The sequence below is a fragment of the Myotis myotis genome, unplaced genomic scaffold, assembly GCF_014108235.1.
Source record: "Myotis myotis isolate mMyoMyo1 unplaced genomic scaffold, mMyoMyo1.p scaffold_m19_p_5, whole genome shotgun sequence".
In the NCBI taxonomy this organism is placed as follows: domain Eukaryota; kingdom Metazoa; phylum Chordata; class Mammalia; order Chiroptera; family Vespertilionidae; genus Myotis; species Myotis myotis.
Genome location: NW_023416357.1, coordinates 39,241,078 through 39,257,403, shown reverse-complemented (window position 1 = coordinate 39,257,403; position 16,326 = coordinate 39,241,078). Strand labels below are relative to the sequence as shown.

The 16,326-nt window shown below is 43.0% G+C and overlaps 1 protein-coding gene and 1 long non-coding RNA gene across 5 annotated transcripts in view; one reads left to right on the top strand and one right to left on the bottom strand.

Moving 5' to 3' along the window:
• The window catches only part of ARHGEF28 (Rho guanine nucleotide exchange factor 28), a 263,498-nt gene that overhangs the window by 33,879 nt on the left and 213,293 nt on the right, over positions 1-16,326 (bottom strand). For all 4 annotated transcript variants that reach the window (XM_036310652.1, XM_036310651.1, XM_036310653.1 and 1 more), the window contains 6 exons: positions 15,324-15,400; positions 11,379-11,557; positions 10,427-10,518; positions 8,583-8,765; positions 5,740-5,868; positions 2,157-2,257 (listed from right to left, as the gene is read on the bottom strand). In XM_036310652.1, the coding sequence (XP_036166545.1) occupies positions 2,157-2,257; positions 5,740-5,868; positions 8,583-8,765; positions 10,427-10,518; positions 11,379-11,557; positions 15,324-15,400 (761 nt within the window). The remainder of the gene's footprint in view (positions 1-2,156; positions 2,258-5,739; positions 5,869-8,582; positions 8,766-10,426; positions 10,519-11,378; positions 11,558-15,323; positions 15,401-16,326) is intronic.
• Positions 5,713-14,274, top strand: LOC118656887. Its single transcript, XR_004967746.1, has 6 exons — positions 5,713-5,889; positions 8,465-8,521; positions 8,759-8,874; positions 11,506-11,650; positions 12,796-12,952; positions 14,045-14,274. It is a non-coding gene; the product is annotated as an uncharacterized LOC118656887 (long non-coding RNA).

Here is a 16,326-nt window from a genome sequence, read left to right as displayed (position 1 = left end):
ACATGTGGATAATGAGGGTTTCTGGCTTCCAGAGTTGAATGAAACAATTGTCTATTCATTTACTGTCTGTCTTTTCTCACTAGAAGGTCAGGCAATGAATAGCAAGATTTCACCTGTGTATCCAATGCTATATCCACATACCTGCCTGGTATGAAATGGACACTCACTCCATTCTATAAATAGATATGGACACCCACACTTTATGTTATGAAAGGTCATCAGATTCCTTCTCTCCAAGAGCCTCTAGTCTCCCATTGCTCTTGTCTGAGCAGCTTTAAACTGAAACTACAAGAAACAGTCAGCTGTTGGTGCTCAGGTAACGTTGGGCTTGTTAAACTCAATAGTTCAGACCGGTGATGCCTTGACGACCTAGCCAGACCTCTTCCCCCACAGCCAGTTAAAGATGTCGTCATTCACCAGCACCTCTCGTAGGGGAAGACCAAAGGATGGAGAAGGGGATGAAGTTTAGTCATGAGATCGGTTCCCAACCCTCTGGAAGGTAATGGGCTAAGAACCGCCCTTCTGTAGTGAGTTTGGAATTCTCTCTGCATCCCTGGTTCTGTCCTTGCTCCACACCCCATGGTTTTTGTAATGAAATGATAGCTCGATATACAGTTTTTATATTCTATAAAAATTACAAACATAGAAATGAATTATGCAACAGGCCGTTACTTATTTCCAAGAACCACCCGAGGTTTGATGCAGGACTGGAATGTTTCACATCATCTTTTTAATGGAGTTGGCCCGCCACCTTGTGGTCAATGTGCAGAGCTGCAGGTGGTGATTTACAGGATATTTTGTAATATTTAAAAATTCTTTCAGAAAAAAAAATTTTTAAAACCTTACCTTACTAAGGTCTCTATTATAAAATAAACATTGTATGTTTTCAAAAAATTTAATTTTAAGTGATCCATCCCTGTCAGTTCATTTAGTTTATCAAAATACCTTATTAATGGCAAATTTTCCAGATAAGCTTATGCAAAGAGGAACCTAGACACTTCATCTCACTTACCTGCTACTGCATCATGGAAGGAAAAGACTTTTAGGGGTGGGATCCAGCCACCTCAGCTTTCCATCAAGAGAAAACTATTAGGGTTCAAGCCCTCCCCTTCCTTTCTCTAACAACATAAAAGCAGTTGGGAGATACAGACTTTAAAGGGAAGGCCTCACTGAAAAGGATGGAAAGCAGAACACTTTAAAAAGAAGTGTGAGAAAGAATACAGTCAGAACAAGAGGAGTAAAATACTGCATTCCTAGTTTCATTTTGGCCTGTGAAGTTTTAAACCACCACAGCCATCTTTAACAATACCTTTGGGTTTGATTTCTCAGTCATTTGTATATTTGTACAAAATATATATGCTCTATAAAATGTTACATATATAAAGATCTGACATGTCATTTTCCCACATTAACACATATTGATATTTGGCAATGTACCTAATTCGATTTTAGATAAAGCTAAACTCTTGAGCCCAGACAATCCTGGGGAGGCCCACTAGGATTCTTAGTCCCTCTCTATTTCTGACATCTCAGTTTCATTTGGGGTTAATAGGAAGTTTCCCACATTTAATTTTTAAAAGAGTGTATAACTTACGTGGATAGGATGTCAAAAAAGAAGAGGCCCCAGGCAGAAAAAGAAAAAGGGGGGAAGGAAGGAAGGAAGGAAGGAAGGAAGGAAGGAAGGAAGGGAGGGAGGGAGGGAGGGAGGGAGGGAGGGAGGGAGGGAGGGAGGGAGGGAGGGAGGGAATATTCCAAAATCAAAATTATTTCTGCCACTTTAGTGCCACCTGGTGGCGTAAAAGCCCCGATGCCTGGGAACATCCCTTGGCCAAGAACTGGGGAATGTAGTGGGTGAAAAGCGAGAGGCTTCAGCGCGGAAAGTGAAAGTGAGACCAGAAGACACACAAGTAAACACTGGCGTTTTCAATCTTTTTAATAACTTTTCGAGTGTTTCATGTTTACACCTACATGATATAGAAAGAGCAAGAACATTTTAGGGAGAAGTACGTTAGAAAGTTTAAATATAAATACTGAACTTGAGAACAATTCAGGAGAACATGTTCATACCACTCGGGGCCGTGGACAGACCGGGACCTGGGGTGATTCTATTACACAAAGTAACCGGTACCATTTACTAACAAATCGGTTCACAATACCTTCTCCCCTGCATCGGAGGCCGCCAAGTCGGCTCCCACACCCTGGGTCCCGGGGTCCACATCCCAACAGCCTCTTCCTCCTGTCCCTTCTGTGACTAGTGCTGGAAGCGTGCCGTTGAGACAGAAACAAAAAGGACATCGTCACACATCAGCCAGCGGACCCGGCTCTTTTGTACACAGCTGACACATATTTCCAATTAACAGACACCGTGAGATCACATGTATTGAACATGCTCGTATGAGGTGCTAAAATAGCTAAAATAGCGCAGAGCAACGCAGAGACCCTGCCCTCAGGGAGCTTACAGGCTAACGGGTACCAAACTGACAAAGGGCATCCGTTATCATCCATCGTTTTGTTTTTCTTCTTTTCTTGCAGAGAGGTGTTCGTGTGACGGTGGTGACACCGAGAAGGTAGACTCTCCATCTCACTTTCACTGAATAGGAAAAAGCCGCCCGGGGAGGGTGAAGTTGAAAACAGGCATCGTGGGGCAGAGCAAGGCTGGCCGGCCCAGAGCCAGGGGCACGGGTCTGCGCCAGGCTCCCTGGTGGCCGCACGAGAGCAGCAGGCCATACACAAGGCTTAGCGGGAGGGACTCGCCCACAGCAGGAGGGGAACTGGTGTTAAAAAACAATTTCCAAGTGGGTTTTTTTCTCACAACTCTTGTTTATGCTCTGAATTTATAATACTGTTACTACTGTATGTTTAACCTATAAAAACAGAAATATTTCTACTCCAGAAATATTTTTTACGTACCACCCACAGATGTCACTCCATTCATTAAATCTCTGTTGTTGGGACTATAGGCTCACCTTATACTGATTAAACAAAACCTTCTAAAGCCCTTTCACACGTAGAATTTCATTGGACCCGGCCCAATCAGGACCCTGATGAAACAGATACGTTGTGACTCTGTTTATATATTTTTTCCTCAGTGCCATCTTGAAACTTCATTTCTGATAAAGGAAATACTGTTTTCTCCTTGTTTAAACGAGAGTCCTCTAATACAAAGAAGTTTTTGTTTAAGCAGAAATGACTTCAAATTATAGCAGCTAAAAAGTAAGTTCATTTCGCCCAAGCCAGTTAACACTTGTTCATGTATACAGTGAAGGGACATTTTATAAAGACTTTTCTGTCACTAAAATGTGGTTCCACTATTGGGTACTGTTCTTAACTCTTAGCGAGATGCCAAGAGCATAAACAAAAGAATTGGCCATTCTCTCTCTTCCCTTCATAGGAACAAGGACCCCCCGATGGGGAAGGCAGCTGATGGTGGTCCATGAAGGCAGGAGGAGGGAAGCTAGGCCAGGTCCCTCTGTTCCTGCGGTCAGCTCAGAGGGGACGAGAGGGTCTGCAGAACTTTACAGGGAGCAGACTGTACTCCCCCACCTGAGTAGCCCAGCCGTGGGCAAACTACGGCCCGCGGGCCGGATCCGGCCCGTTTGAAATGAATAAAACTAAAAAAAAAAAAGACTGTACCCTTTTATGTAATGATGTTTACTTTGAATTGATATTAGTTCACACAAACACTCCATCCATGCTTTTGTTCCGGCCCTCCGGTCCAGTTTAAGAACCCATTGTGGCCCTCGAGTCAAAAAGTTTGCCCACCCCTGAGCTCTACTGAGGCCTGAAACAGAGGGCCTTGCTTGGCCTCTAACCTCAGATGGGCCAGGGCCTGACTTAGAAGGACACAGTCCTCACAGTCAAACCCAGGGCTGAGCCTTGAGGTGTAGACCCTCACGCAGGGATGGTATTTTGTCCTCATCAACGTTACAAAGAGAATCAAACTCTGCAGCACCACGTTCCAGTCCAGCCCAGAGCTGAAGAGGTCTTTGGGGTACAGGACCCCGCCCATGTGCCCTGCCCCTCCTCTACAGGAAGCCTGATATCAGAACCAGCCTCTTGGTGGTGGTGGCAGATGTCCTGGGAGATGTGGATACCGAAGGGGAGAACGCTCGCTGCCTGCTCTGCGGGGAGGGAAGGCGTGGCCCTGTGCTCTGAGCAGCTGTGCAGCCGAACACGGCCCCTCCCAGCTGTCCCAGGGTGAGTCTGAGAGCAGCAGATCCCTACGTGTATTTTTAGCTAGAACTTCCTTAATGGCATAATGAGGTTCTTCTTTACAGAGGAAATCACCCAGGGCAGTACAACTCCCCTGATGAATCTGGGCTGTGTCGAAATGAAAAACATATGTGCGCATTCTGAAAATAGAAACCCAGGATTAGATAAAGCAGAACTGAAGAGGGGAAAATAATTACTGATGCTAGTAAAAAAATGTATAGAATTTTAAAACTGTACCACTTCCATTCATCTTATTTAACCAATGGTTGTTTGTAGAGAAATTCTAAGACAATTTAATCCTCCAATTTCTAGCTACTAAAAGACATATAAGACCTGGTGGGAGTAAAGTTTTTTATCACCTGAACATAATAAAAATTATAGTTGTAAATATCTTTTCATGCTCTTATATCAGTAACCTTTGGAAAATTAAATCTTTAGATTACCACTATACATATAACAGTATAATTAGGTTTAGAGAAATTACCTAAATCAATTCTCTACATTTTATTTTTCTGTATTTAAAAAATATTGAAACAGTATTTTCATAAATAAATTCTAACCTGAAGTGTATGACAACATTAATCAAAAATCTTTTGGCACTTCTGCTATGTTTGTTTGTTGTTGTTTTCTCAGTTTTCTTTTAAATATTTTTAATTGGATTTATTGGCGTGACATTGGTTAATAAAACTATATAGGCTCCAGGTGTACAATTCTATAATACATCATCTATGACCTGTATTGTGTGTTCACCACCCCAAGTCAATCTCCTCCCACCACCATTCATCCTTCCTTTACCCTCTTCTACCTCCTCTCAGCCCCCTTTCCTCCGGTAATCACCATGCTGTTGTCTGTGTCTATGACATTTTTGTTTGTTTTTTTAATCCCTTCACCTTTCTCACCGCGCCCCCTGCCCTCACCTCTGACAGCTGTCTGTTCCCTGTATCTATGAGTCTGTTTCTGTTTTGTTTGTTAGTTTATTTTGTTCATTAGATTCCACATATATGTGAAATCATATGGTCTTTGTCCTTCTCTGACTGGCTTATTCACTGAGCATAAGACTCTCCAGGTCCATCCACTGCTTTTAGCCCCGCCACCACATACGTGTGTGTGTGTGTGTGTGTGTGTTCCTACTCTGCTCAGTCCTGTTTTCTCCACTGATGCAGAAATTAAGTTAAAGGTCTTGTTTTCTAAAAAAAAAAAAAAAAAAAAAAAGGCTGAAAATATCTTTTAAAACTGTATTCAATAAGTTATATCAAAAATTAGTAAGTTTAGGGGGAGGTACAAAGTTTGCCTGGGCAACAGCAATACAATGCACCAGCTAACTATTCTTTCAGTCCTTATCCTTGTAACAACAGAGTCATTATTACACGTAAAAGCTAGTGTATTTATTTTCAGGGTTTTTTCTAATTTTAAGAAATGCATTACGACCCCTTCAAATAGGAATACAGTCGTTGCCTTCATGTTATGCAACCACTACACACACGGGATTGTGTGTCGGCTCATAGCAAAGGCCCGCGTTTCACTTACAAGCAGTAGGCGGTCCTGGCGCGTCACAACTGGGCACATCGGGCAAGGCAGCTTCTGCACACCCTTCCTCAGGGGACTGACAGGCATCGCCCGTCTGGGAGGCCTTCACTGCGACCTGCAGGCTCTCAGCTAAGAAGCAGGAAAACGAAAGTAAGTTTAAAAATAAGTATACGTACCTCTCGGGTACACTTATAGTTGCTCATGTGGAAGGTAATACAATAATTCATAAATAATAATGCGAGAATACACTCTGTGCTTTGCATACTCACAACCACAAACCCACCCTCTGTGTGTGTGTATTTTAACATTTAGACCAGAAGTTGGCAAACTATACTTGGCCTATGTCTGTTTTTATATGGCCCAGGAGCAAAAAAAAAAAAAAAAAAAAATGGTTTTTACATTTTTAAAGAGTTAAAATACATACACATGCACAGACACAGAATAATGTGTTCCAGAAAGTTTATGTAGCCTGAAAAGCCTAAACTATTTACTATTGAGCCCTTCACAGAAAAAGTTTGCCCACCTGCAATCTAAAGCAATGCTTTAAGCATCATTTTATGATAGAGTATTTAATAAAAAACCAAACTTGTATAAAAATATATCACTTTCGGTAAATGACTGTGCTGAAAAAATTTAATTAATTTAAATATGATATTGGGCATTAGGATTTTAAGACTTTCTACTCTGAAATGTTAGTTATTCTTCAAAAAGAGTATTTCTCCAGCCCTGGCTGGTGTGGCTTGTTGGTTGGGTGTCATCCTGTGCACCAAAGGTTTGCCAGTCCAATTCCTGGTTAGAGCACATACCACATTACAGGTTCAATGTTCTCTCTCACATCCATGCTTCTCTCTCTCTCTCTCTCTCTCACCCCCCCCCCTCCCCCTTTCTCCCTTCCTCTCTCTCCCTCAAATCATTTTTTTTTAAAGAGTATTTCTCCAAACATGCCTTTAAAAAAATTCCCATTCTTCATGGTAGACCTACTGGATCACATTCTCAGGGAAGAAAAAAGGGGATTTGCACTTTAAACAAGCACCTAAATTTTTAAGTGAAGTTTTTCTATTTACAATGAAAGGTTTTCAACTAGCATGTGGAACAGTATTATTTTGAGGACCCTATAAATATTTCCAAAACAGTGTGTCCAATGATTTAATTTATCAAATTGATGACCTTCTCTGTTCTATGGGCTACTGGGCATCTGATAACTAGTAAGGGGAGTTTGCAGGTTGGAGAAGAGAGAGACAGATAACTAACTGCTCTACAAGGTAGCACGTGTTCAATCCTAAGTTCTATCACCCAGGTATTAGAGCATTACAAAATGATACAAACTCATGGATACAGAGAACATTTTGATGACCGCCAGATAGGAGGGGGCCTGGGGAGCTGGGTGGAAAGGGGGAAGGAATTAGGAAGTACAAATCGCCAGTTACAAAAACAGCCACGTGGATGTAAGTACAACAGGGGGAATATAATCACTTGGAGTTTTGATGAAAGCATCACTGTTTCCTGAGCACCAACCACAGTGCACACTGTAGATGCTCAATACACATTTGATGAATGAATGCGTAAGTCCATCGGCAGACCTCATGTCAGACCACCTCTGTGCCGTTCTGAAGACCTGTGCCCTCAACCGGTCTTAGATTCCATGATCCCTAAGTTCTCCTCCAGCTAATGTTGAGATGCTAAGGCAGAGCTTGGCAAACATTTTCTGCAAAGAACCAGATTGTAAATATTTCAGTCTTCGTGGCCCATACCATCTCTGTTGCAACTATTCGTCCTTGCCACGGCAGCAAGAAAGCAGCTGTCGATGTTATGTGCACAGTGGGTGTGGCTGTGTCCCGACTAAACTCTATTTACAAAGACAGGCGGTGGGGCGCATTTCGTCTGTGGCCTGTACTTTACCAACCCTGGGTCTGCACAATAGCACTCTCTCAGGTGGTGGCTGTTTTATCTCCCAAGCTCTTTGGCCCTATTGTCACTTCCAGCCCCATTTCTCACCCCTTAAGTCCCTTTTTACCTTAAAATTTCCCTTACACCACTCACTACTGCTCCTTGTTGCCAGTCACCAACAGACGCCTTGAACAATTTAAGCACCTGGTGCAATTGACCGCCTCCCCACAATCTACTATCAAAACTCTCAGTGAGTCCAATTCCATGAACACAGACCTTCCAATACCCTGGTGTTCCATGGCCTTGTCGTCTACCCTGCCTCAGCCACCAACTCCCACGTTTACACCCTAGACACTGTCATTCTCCACTCGGCAGTCAGAGGGTTTATTTTAAAACACAAAGGAAATCACTCTTCAACTCAAAACTCTGCAATGCTTCCCTCACACTTAGGATGAAATTCAGTCTCCCTACCTCCATCCAGGTAACCTGGGCCTAGTTAACGCTGACTCATCTCCTGCCACTTCCCAGCACTCACATCACTGTACCTGCACTGTCCTCTGTGCTGTTCCTCAGACAAATCTGGCACTCACCTGCCTCAGGGCCTTTGCACCTGCTGTTTCTATGTCTGGAACATTCTTTTCCCAGATTCTGTTTGGATTTCTCAATTCCCTGTGTCTGCTCATATAGCACTATATCAAAGGAGGCCTCCACTGTCCGCCTTCTCCAAAATAAAACCTCCCCAACCTTATTACTCCCTAACCCCCACATCCTGCTCATTGTTCTTCAGAGCACTTGACATAACTTGACGTATTTATTTCCTTACATTTCGCTGTTTCAGGAGAGTCAGGACTTTGTCTTATTGTGCTATATCCTCAGCACCAAGACCACAGCGATGGTAGGTACTCAGTACATGTTTTCTGAAGTGGTCAAACCACGTCCTTTCGGAAGCAACTTACCTTCTTTCAGTGCTGCTGCCAGCAAGGAGGCCGCCTGGGGAGGCTCGCCGGGGTCCGGTTTGATGAGGAGGTGGGGCTCCAGGTGGACATCCTCAAATCCACTCAGTTCTCCCAACTCAGCGTAGATATGCAGCTTCTCCTCCAGATACGTACAGATTTGCTGGTCTTGATTACAGAGTAGTTCTGTGAAATAGCATTTACCGGAGAAGGTTATCACAGGAACCTCGCAGCTATGAAAATCCACGTGACAAGACAAAGAAGTTGCGGATTAGCTAGCAGTGTGACCTAATAGGTGAGATAAGCTTGTGGGTGGGACAGATCCAAGTTCAAACCCTAACTGTTCCATTCAGTGACTGCGGCCTCCAGCAAATGACCTACTTCTCTGAGCTGCCAATGCATTTCCTACAAACGGGGTACTCAATAAATGTCCATTTCTTCTCCCAGTCCCCTAATTCCAGAAAAGCTTGCAAAGCTATTCTTGGCTGGGGCTGTTTTCTATTACGACGAAACATTAAGCTGGGGAATGACACTGAGGCGGCTCATCCATACTGAGTGAAACCCACAAGGGAAAGCAATGCAAAGGCTCCAGGCAGCCTTGGTCAAAACCAAACACAGCGGCTCATGTTTCTATTCCTAAACCTCCAATTTCTTTGACCAACTTTCATGCATCATTTTCCTCTGATCTCAACATGTCACAGGATTCTTCAAGCTTAAAGGGACCAAACCAGGATCTAATCCAGGGGTTCTCCATCTCTTTGCCTCAGAATCACCTGGGAGAGTTTAAAATACTAATGTCTGCACCCCACCCCCTGACAGATTCTCCCTGAATTGGTTGAGGGTGGGCCCAGGCGCCAGGACTTTGAACAACCTACCCGCAGTGATTCTAAGGTCCAGCCAAAGATGAGAATCACTGAGTTGACTTAATTTCCAAATTTCATGGACTTGGAAACTGAGGACCAGAGCTCTTGTGTTCCTTAATTACAGTCATACAACTGTGACCTGACAGTGCTGGGCCTTAAAACTAAACCACTGGACAGCAGTTCTTAGAACCACTGGTGCCACACCACTCACAGTTACTGTTCCATATGTGTCACGTGCAAAAATTTAAAAAATATATTATTTTTTACATTCAATATTATTTTGTATTAGTTTCATGTGTACAACATAGTGGTTAGACAATCATATACTTTACAAAGTGTTTCCCTGATAATTCCAGTACCACCTGGCACCATCCAGAGTTATTACAACATTACTGACTACATTCCCTATGTTGTACTTTACATCCCGGTGACTATTCTATAACTACCAATCTGTACTTTATAATCTCTTCACCTTTTTCACCCAGTCCCCCACCTTCCTCACCTCTGACAGCCATCAAAATGTTCTCTGTATGTATAAATCTGTTTCCATTTTGCTTATTCATTTATATTTTTCTTTAGATCACACATATAAGTGAAAGCATATGGTATTTGCCTTTTTCTGACTTATTTCACTTAGTGCAATGCCCCTCGGTACAGCCAGGCTGTTGTAAATGGTACGATTTCATTATTTTTCATGGCCAAGTTATATTCCATTGTATATATGTACCACAGCTTTTAAAAATATGTGTTCTTCATCACAAAGGAGGAAGTAGGGAGAGATACACCTTATTTAAGCACTCCCAGAGCCAGTTTTTTTGTTTGTTTGTTTGTTTGTTTGTTTGTTTGTTTGTTTGAGAGTAGAGTGGGCCTTGCATGAACAGAATTAGATTAATCAGTCAGTCATAGCTTCCCATTCATGACCCCTGGGCTTTCTCACCATCCACGGACACACACAACAACCAGGGAACCGTAGGTGCACTGTACCTTGACATTGCTGAATTTTGGCCACTCTTGCTTCAGCTTTCCGCTTCTCTTCATCAGACTCACTTGTCCTGCCTTCTTCTTCTTCTGGGCAACTTTAAAAGACAACAGTCAAGAGAGACAACTCAAACCAAGTCCAAGTACCTTTAGGGTCATTAGAAAGACACAGGAGAGGCAGTAGAATCATTCAAAGAAAAAGTCAACATAAAGAGAATTCAACATGCCCCCTGGCCAAGAGATTTGGTTTTCTTGAGCATGTAAAGGACCTTGCGTAATGTAACAGCCCTCAAAGCCAGCAGCATAGGGAATGGGAGTAGGGTGCCAGGTTGGGTGGGGTACAGTGGCAATGAAGGAATTTTATGTAACATCATTCAAGATCTAATGAATCAAATTACCATGAAAAATGACCACCCCCACTCTCCCACCCCCATTTATAAAAACTGCTTGTGCACAATAAGGAGGAGTAAATTGACTTAGAGCACTTAGATCCACTAATCTAAAAACGTTTATTGAATGATTCTTCAGAATCCAGTCCACAGAGAAACATAAGCTATGGTCCCTGCCCTCCAGGAGCTTCCAAGCTAATAAATAACATATATACATAGAAAGTGATTATAGCTACAAGGCAGTTTATGACAAGCACCAAATAAATGCTTCAGAGAGCATGTTAAAGAATTTCAGGTAAGAAAGAGCCAATGGAAGCAAAGAGGTGTTCGAGAAGGAGATGGACAGGGGCCGCACCAAGATGGGTAGGGTTGCCGCAGGGAGAGGGGAGGATGGGGGCTGCATGCGGGGAGGCTCGGAGGACAGAGCTGCAGGTGAGGGCCTATCGCAGGCAGGTGCAGGGGAGCAGACCGCCCGGGCTGAGGCAGTTTTCATGCAAGGGAGACACAGTTAGAGCATGCTCCCCATTGAACCAGCCACTTCCTAGCGGATGGACAGAAGGAAACGTTACCTCTCGACTGCCTGCTGGATCCGTCTCATCCAGTTATTTCGCTCCTCCTTGGAGTTGGTGTGAATCTCATACATCTCAGGGCCAGCAGAAGAAGCGCTGATCAGAAACATTCCTCTCTCCTCATTAGCAACTTCTCGGGCGATAAGCTTCTGAAGGGAAATAACGGATGGCTTCTGATCCTGCGCAAAACAGGAGGACGTGCAGATGAAACAGCATCCCATCCAAAGTGAGGTCTCGCAGAGCACGTTAGCGAAGAAAAGCAACCGTGTTAGGTAAGTCTTAATATCACTTCACTCTTTTCCCAAGAGCTGAGGAAGTTGGCAAGAGCTCCATGGAACAGTTATGGTGAAGACAGGGTGGGAAGAAAAGATACAGGGAAGTGTTTGTCCTCAAGAATTGGTGGCTTAAAAGGACACCTTTTAAAGAAACTAACACGTCATTGACCAAAGAGTGTGCATAAGCAATCGCTAAGCCTCCCTGTGGGGAGGCAGAGCTTCGGATATAAATCCCAACTCCTTTAATTGCTGCAAGTAAATAAAATTACCTTGCAACAAAAAATAAAATAAAATAAAAGGACCACTTTTAAAAAGAGAGGCCCATCAGAGCACTAAGAAAAAACATCAAAATGCCATAGTCAGGGGTGGATGAATTTTTCTAGAAAGGCATGGGAGAGGAAATAGTATATCAAATATTGTGAAGAGATTGAGAGAGATGGAAGGCCTAAAGAGTCCCTTGGATTTGACAGTTAACAACAACACTGTTTCAATAAGGGGACAGATACAGAATCCCAGATACCAAGGAGTGGAATGCAAACATGACAGGCAAGAATGAGGCAGCCAAGCTTTAGACCCCCCTGGCATAACCAGTGTCTCCTGCTATCAATAGGAGCAGCAACACAGCTTCCACAGTTCTACCTGCAAATGTCTCTTATTTCCACTAACCAGGGGACCCTTTGGTGGGCAGGAATAGGTCTAATTCATCTTCATGTCTGACACAGTGCTTTGCATGAGCAGGCACTCACTAAATGTCTGTAGAACGAGATTTAGCTTAATTCTATTGGAGGGGAATAGGAAGAAAGTATACAACTTGGCATCCAATCCATGATGAAGTCACCTCTTCTCCCAATATTTCCTGTGAACACTGTTCCCTCTAAGACTCAGGAATTCAGAGATGAATGAGACACTGAATATAGTAATGTAGTGAGGCAGCCGTAGCTGGAAGAATAGCCAAAGGAATGCTGCTGATGTTTTGGGGGTAAATATGAAGACTCTTCCTTGGTTTGTGGCTTCCATCCCTGTTTATAGTGTAGGTCGCAGTAAGTGGTTTTGCTTCTCCCTCATGGACTGAGCGACGCCTTTACCAGAACATGCTGCTCATTGCCTCACTGCTGACTCTAGTGCTGGCTTTGCTCTCCCAGCATCCACAGCCCCACCACATCTGAGGAGGTCTGCAGGCACACATCCCTGTAGGCATGGAAGGCCTCTGCCACAGAAGAGGAGGAACCGGAGCTGCCACCGGTAGCCCCATGGTTACAATATATCCACTGTGATTCCACAAGGTGGCTGAGTCTATGGGTGAGCAATTCTATTTGTGATCCCACTGTGATAACAAGACCTGAAGGTCACCTCCTCGTTTCAACTTGCACATCTACATGGCAAGACAACCTCCTACACTCAGCATTCCAGGATTTAGTGAACACATCTGCTTTTTTCCTATTCATTTTATATATCTGAGTCCTACTGCCATTTCCAGCTGAGTCCTCTTTGAAAACAATTATCTTTTAGGGGAGCTATTCCATCCTCTTCCTATTTTTCAGCTGTTTATCTTCTGGCCATTTCCAAATTCATCATGTCTTCTGTAACATGTGGCAAGCATTTACTAAAGAAGTCTGTCTAATAGTACAAGAGACAGAGAATCTCACCTGTGGGTATTAGCATGAAGATAACTTTATAAAATACTCATGTGAGAACCAGGAAATACAGATATTTGCATACTCTTAGCCAATGCATCAACTCCCTCAAGATATTAACCATAAGATATTTATGACACATAGGCTGTGCCAACTAAATGTATATGAAGCAACTAAAAAGCATCTGATTGACAGTAGGGTGCACTTGACTCTTTAAGGATAATGCTTCCTCTTTTGCTTCCTGACATCAGCAAGGGCTTAGCTGGCAGCTACATGTTAGGCTAACATCTTCAGGAAACGATATCCGCACCATCTCACTGTTGTCTGTTGCCAAACACATTTTACCCAGAAGAGCTGAGTTGGGGCTGCCTTCAACCTGGCATTTGGTGGGTTGCATCCCTAAAGTCCAATTTCATGGTAAATGTGGCCTATGGGTGGCACAGATAACTCGTCAAGAGGTCCGACAAGAGGGGCAAATCCATACTTCAAGTTATACTAAAAGCTAAGCATCACAGCTAGTTCTCAATCCATACACTCTGTTGTTCTAGAAACAAAACCGTTGTCCATATGCTGTGCCTAATTCTTTGATCCACCATCTGGTTGTCTGGCCGATAGTACCACCCGAGGAGGCAGGATTTGCTTCTCCTTTCGGTCTTTGGTTCTGAGGAACCCTCGTTTCTATAAAGCAGGGGTGTAAATGTGTTTTCTCGCCAACCACAGGTCAAACGGCCCACTCATTTACTCTGCTTTCTTTCAGAGAACCCCGTAACAGCCGAGAGGGGTTGCTGGACACATCAGTAGGGGGTCATGACATTTGCAATACATATAATTCAAACAGATCAGGAAATTGGGGACGTGGTTAAAGCCTCTGGCTTTCTGCTGGTGTCGCTTTGGGAGAGCATCTCTGGACTTTATACAACTTGCACACTCTGTGATCAGAGGCAATGTGCTGAACGGTGCAGAAGCCGATTGATTGCCCCAACCTGACAAGCCCCGACAGGCAGGTGAGGCACTGTTCCAGCCTCTTCCTCCCCAGGACCCCCCACTGGGCAGGCATGCTTCTTGTTTACTCTGAGAAGCATAAGCTTTGAATGTGCCAAAAACAGGTGGAAATGATGGTATCCGCTGATGATACCTGAACATCCTATCAGTCAATGGATGATAATCACTAGCGTTTTAGAGACACCATCATGCTGTCCACCTTGGTCCTGCACCTCAGATTCTTTCCTCTACCAGGGCCTGGTGCTCCATGATGCTGACAAGGAGTTAACTGATGACATCTTCCTCCTCTAAGTGAGTCATTTTGGACCACAAGATGCTGCATAAGAAATGATATAAAACTATGTCTTTATTGCTAATCTACTCTGCTGGCAATGAGGTTAACATAGCATACTACAGAGATAACTATTATAGGAACAGCCTCCATCATTAGTAACCATTATAGTAGAAATAACAGTAATCTTTAAACTGGAGATACCAGGATGGTGTTCTCTTGTTGGAAAGAAGGAAAGTCATGACAGTTATGAACGGGGTTAGCAACAGGTACAGAAGACAGGCAGCAAGGTACCAGAAGTGACCAACATTAACATGTGAGTTTCTGGGAAGCCAAGAGGATGGGTATTTGGAGGAAAGACCTAGAGAACCAGATGGCAGAGGGTCACGGCAGGGGGGAGGGAGTTATGGCAGTGCCTGTTCACCAGCCAGTACCAAACTACTGCAATCTTTTCATAATTGAAGAGGTTAATGGGGGAGAAACCTATGTCATAATTTCAACAATAAAGATTAAATTATATATATATTCATAATTGGTTAAACTGCTGAGCCAGCTAACTACCTATCCTAGCTGTGATAACTCAACATTCATCATGTTACTTAAATCCAATTAGATGTTTGTTACTAAACACTGTAGTCATTAATTACAATGGGAATATAACAGGGGCATATTCTCACCCATGACTATATAATGTCACCAGGAATGTCAGGAATTTTTCAAGGAGATGTGGGATTAAACATGCATCACGTGGTCATATACTTACAACAGCTGCAAAGATGTATTTCTGGTCTTTTTCTTGTAAAAAGAGCAGCACATCAGTTAGAAGTAGCGCTAGGATATCTTCAAAGAAAAAAGCTTTGTTAGTAACAATGAAGCAAACCACAGTTCAAATGCCCACATTAAATATTTAAAAAAATAAAAAGACTTTGTCTAGTTATGAAACTTTGATAAAAATGCCTGCATTATGATAGCCAACGATATTTTATAGATAACTTAACAGACAAGCTGTATTTAGGTATGCATGTTTATGTGTGTCACTGTAAGTATTGCTAAATCTCCAGCAAATTTAATGTTGTAACTTTTACAAAGGAAGAAAAATATCCAATTAAACAAAAAGTTTTAATAGAATGGAGCAAGCTCTTTCCTTTATGGGAAAAAGGAAGTGCTAATTAAAAATGTTAGAGGGCAGCTTCTGCCTCAAATTATATATTAAAATCTGCTATTTCGTTCCACCTAAATCCTATACTTCCCTTACAAATTGTTCACAAGAACCCATCTTCTCTATACCACTGATAGTTCTGACAGAGCTACCAAACTAATGATTCTGCAAAATGGATCAAGAGCAAATGATTGGACACACAGGATCTATAGACAGTGCTTAATATCTTAGTTTGGTTAATGTTCTAATTGTGGTTAATGTTTAGGTGCCACATGGCAAGTTGCTGATCAACAAATCCCATTCTGGTCATTAGTGGCAACCACCAGCGAAACTTGACAGTCCTCCAATAGGATTAACAACCTCTCGGTGTTTACCTGAGTGCATTAAAAACAAGGAGAGCAGACCAGAGGTTCTTAGCCAGGCTGCGCAGCAGACTCACCTGCAAGCTTTTAAACACCTCTATACTTGAGCTTCACCCCCAGACCAATAAGCTCAGAATTTCTGGGGGGAGATAAGCAGTAGTAAAGTTTTTAAGCTCCAGAGGCGATTCTATCGTGTGGCCAGGGTTGAGAAAGCCTAGATCAGGCAAGATGCTAGCTACAGAATC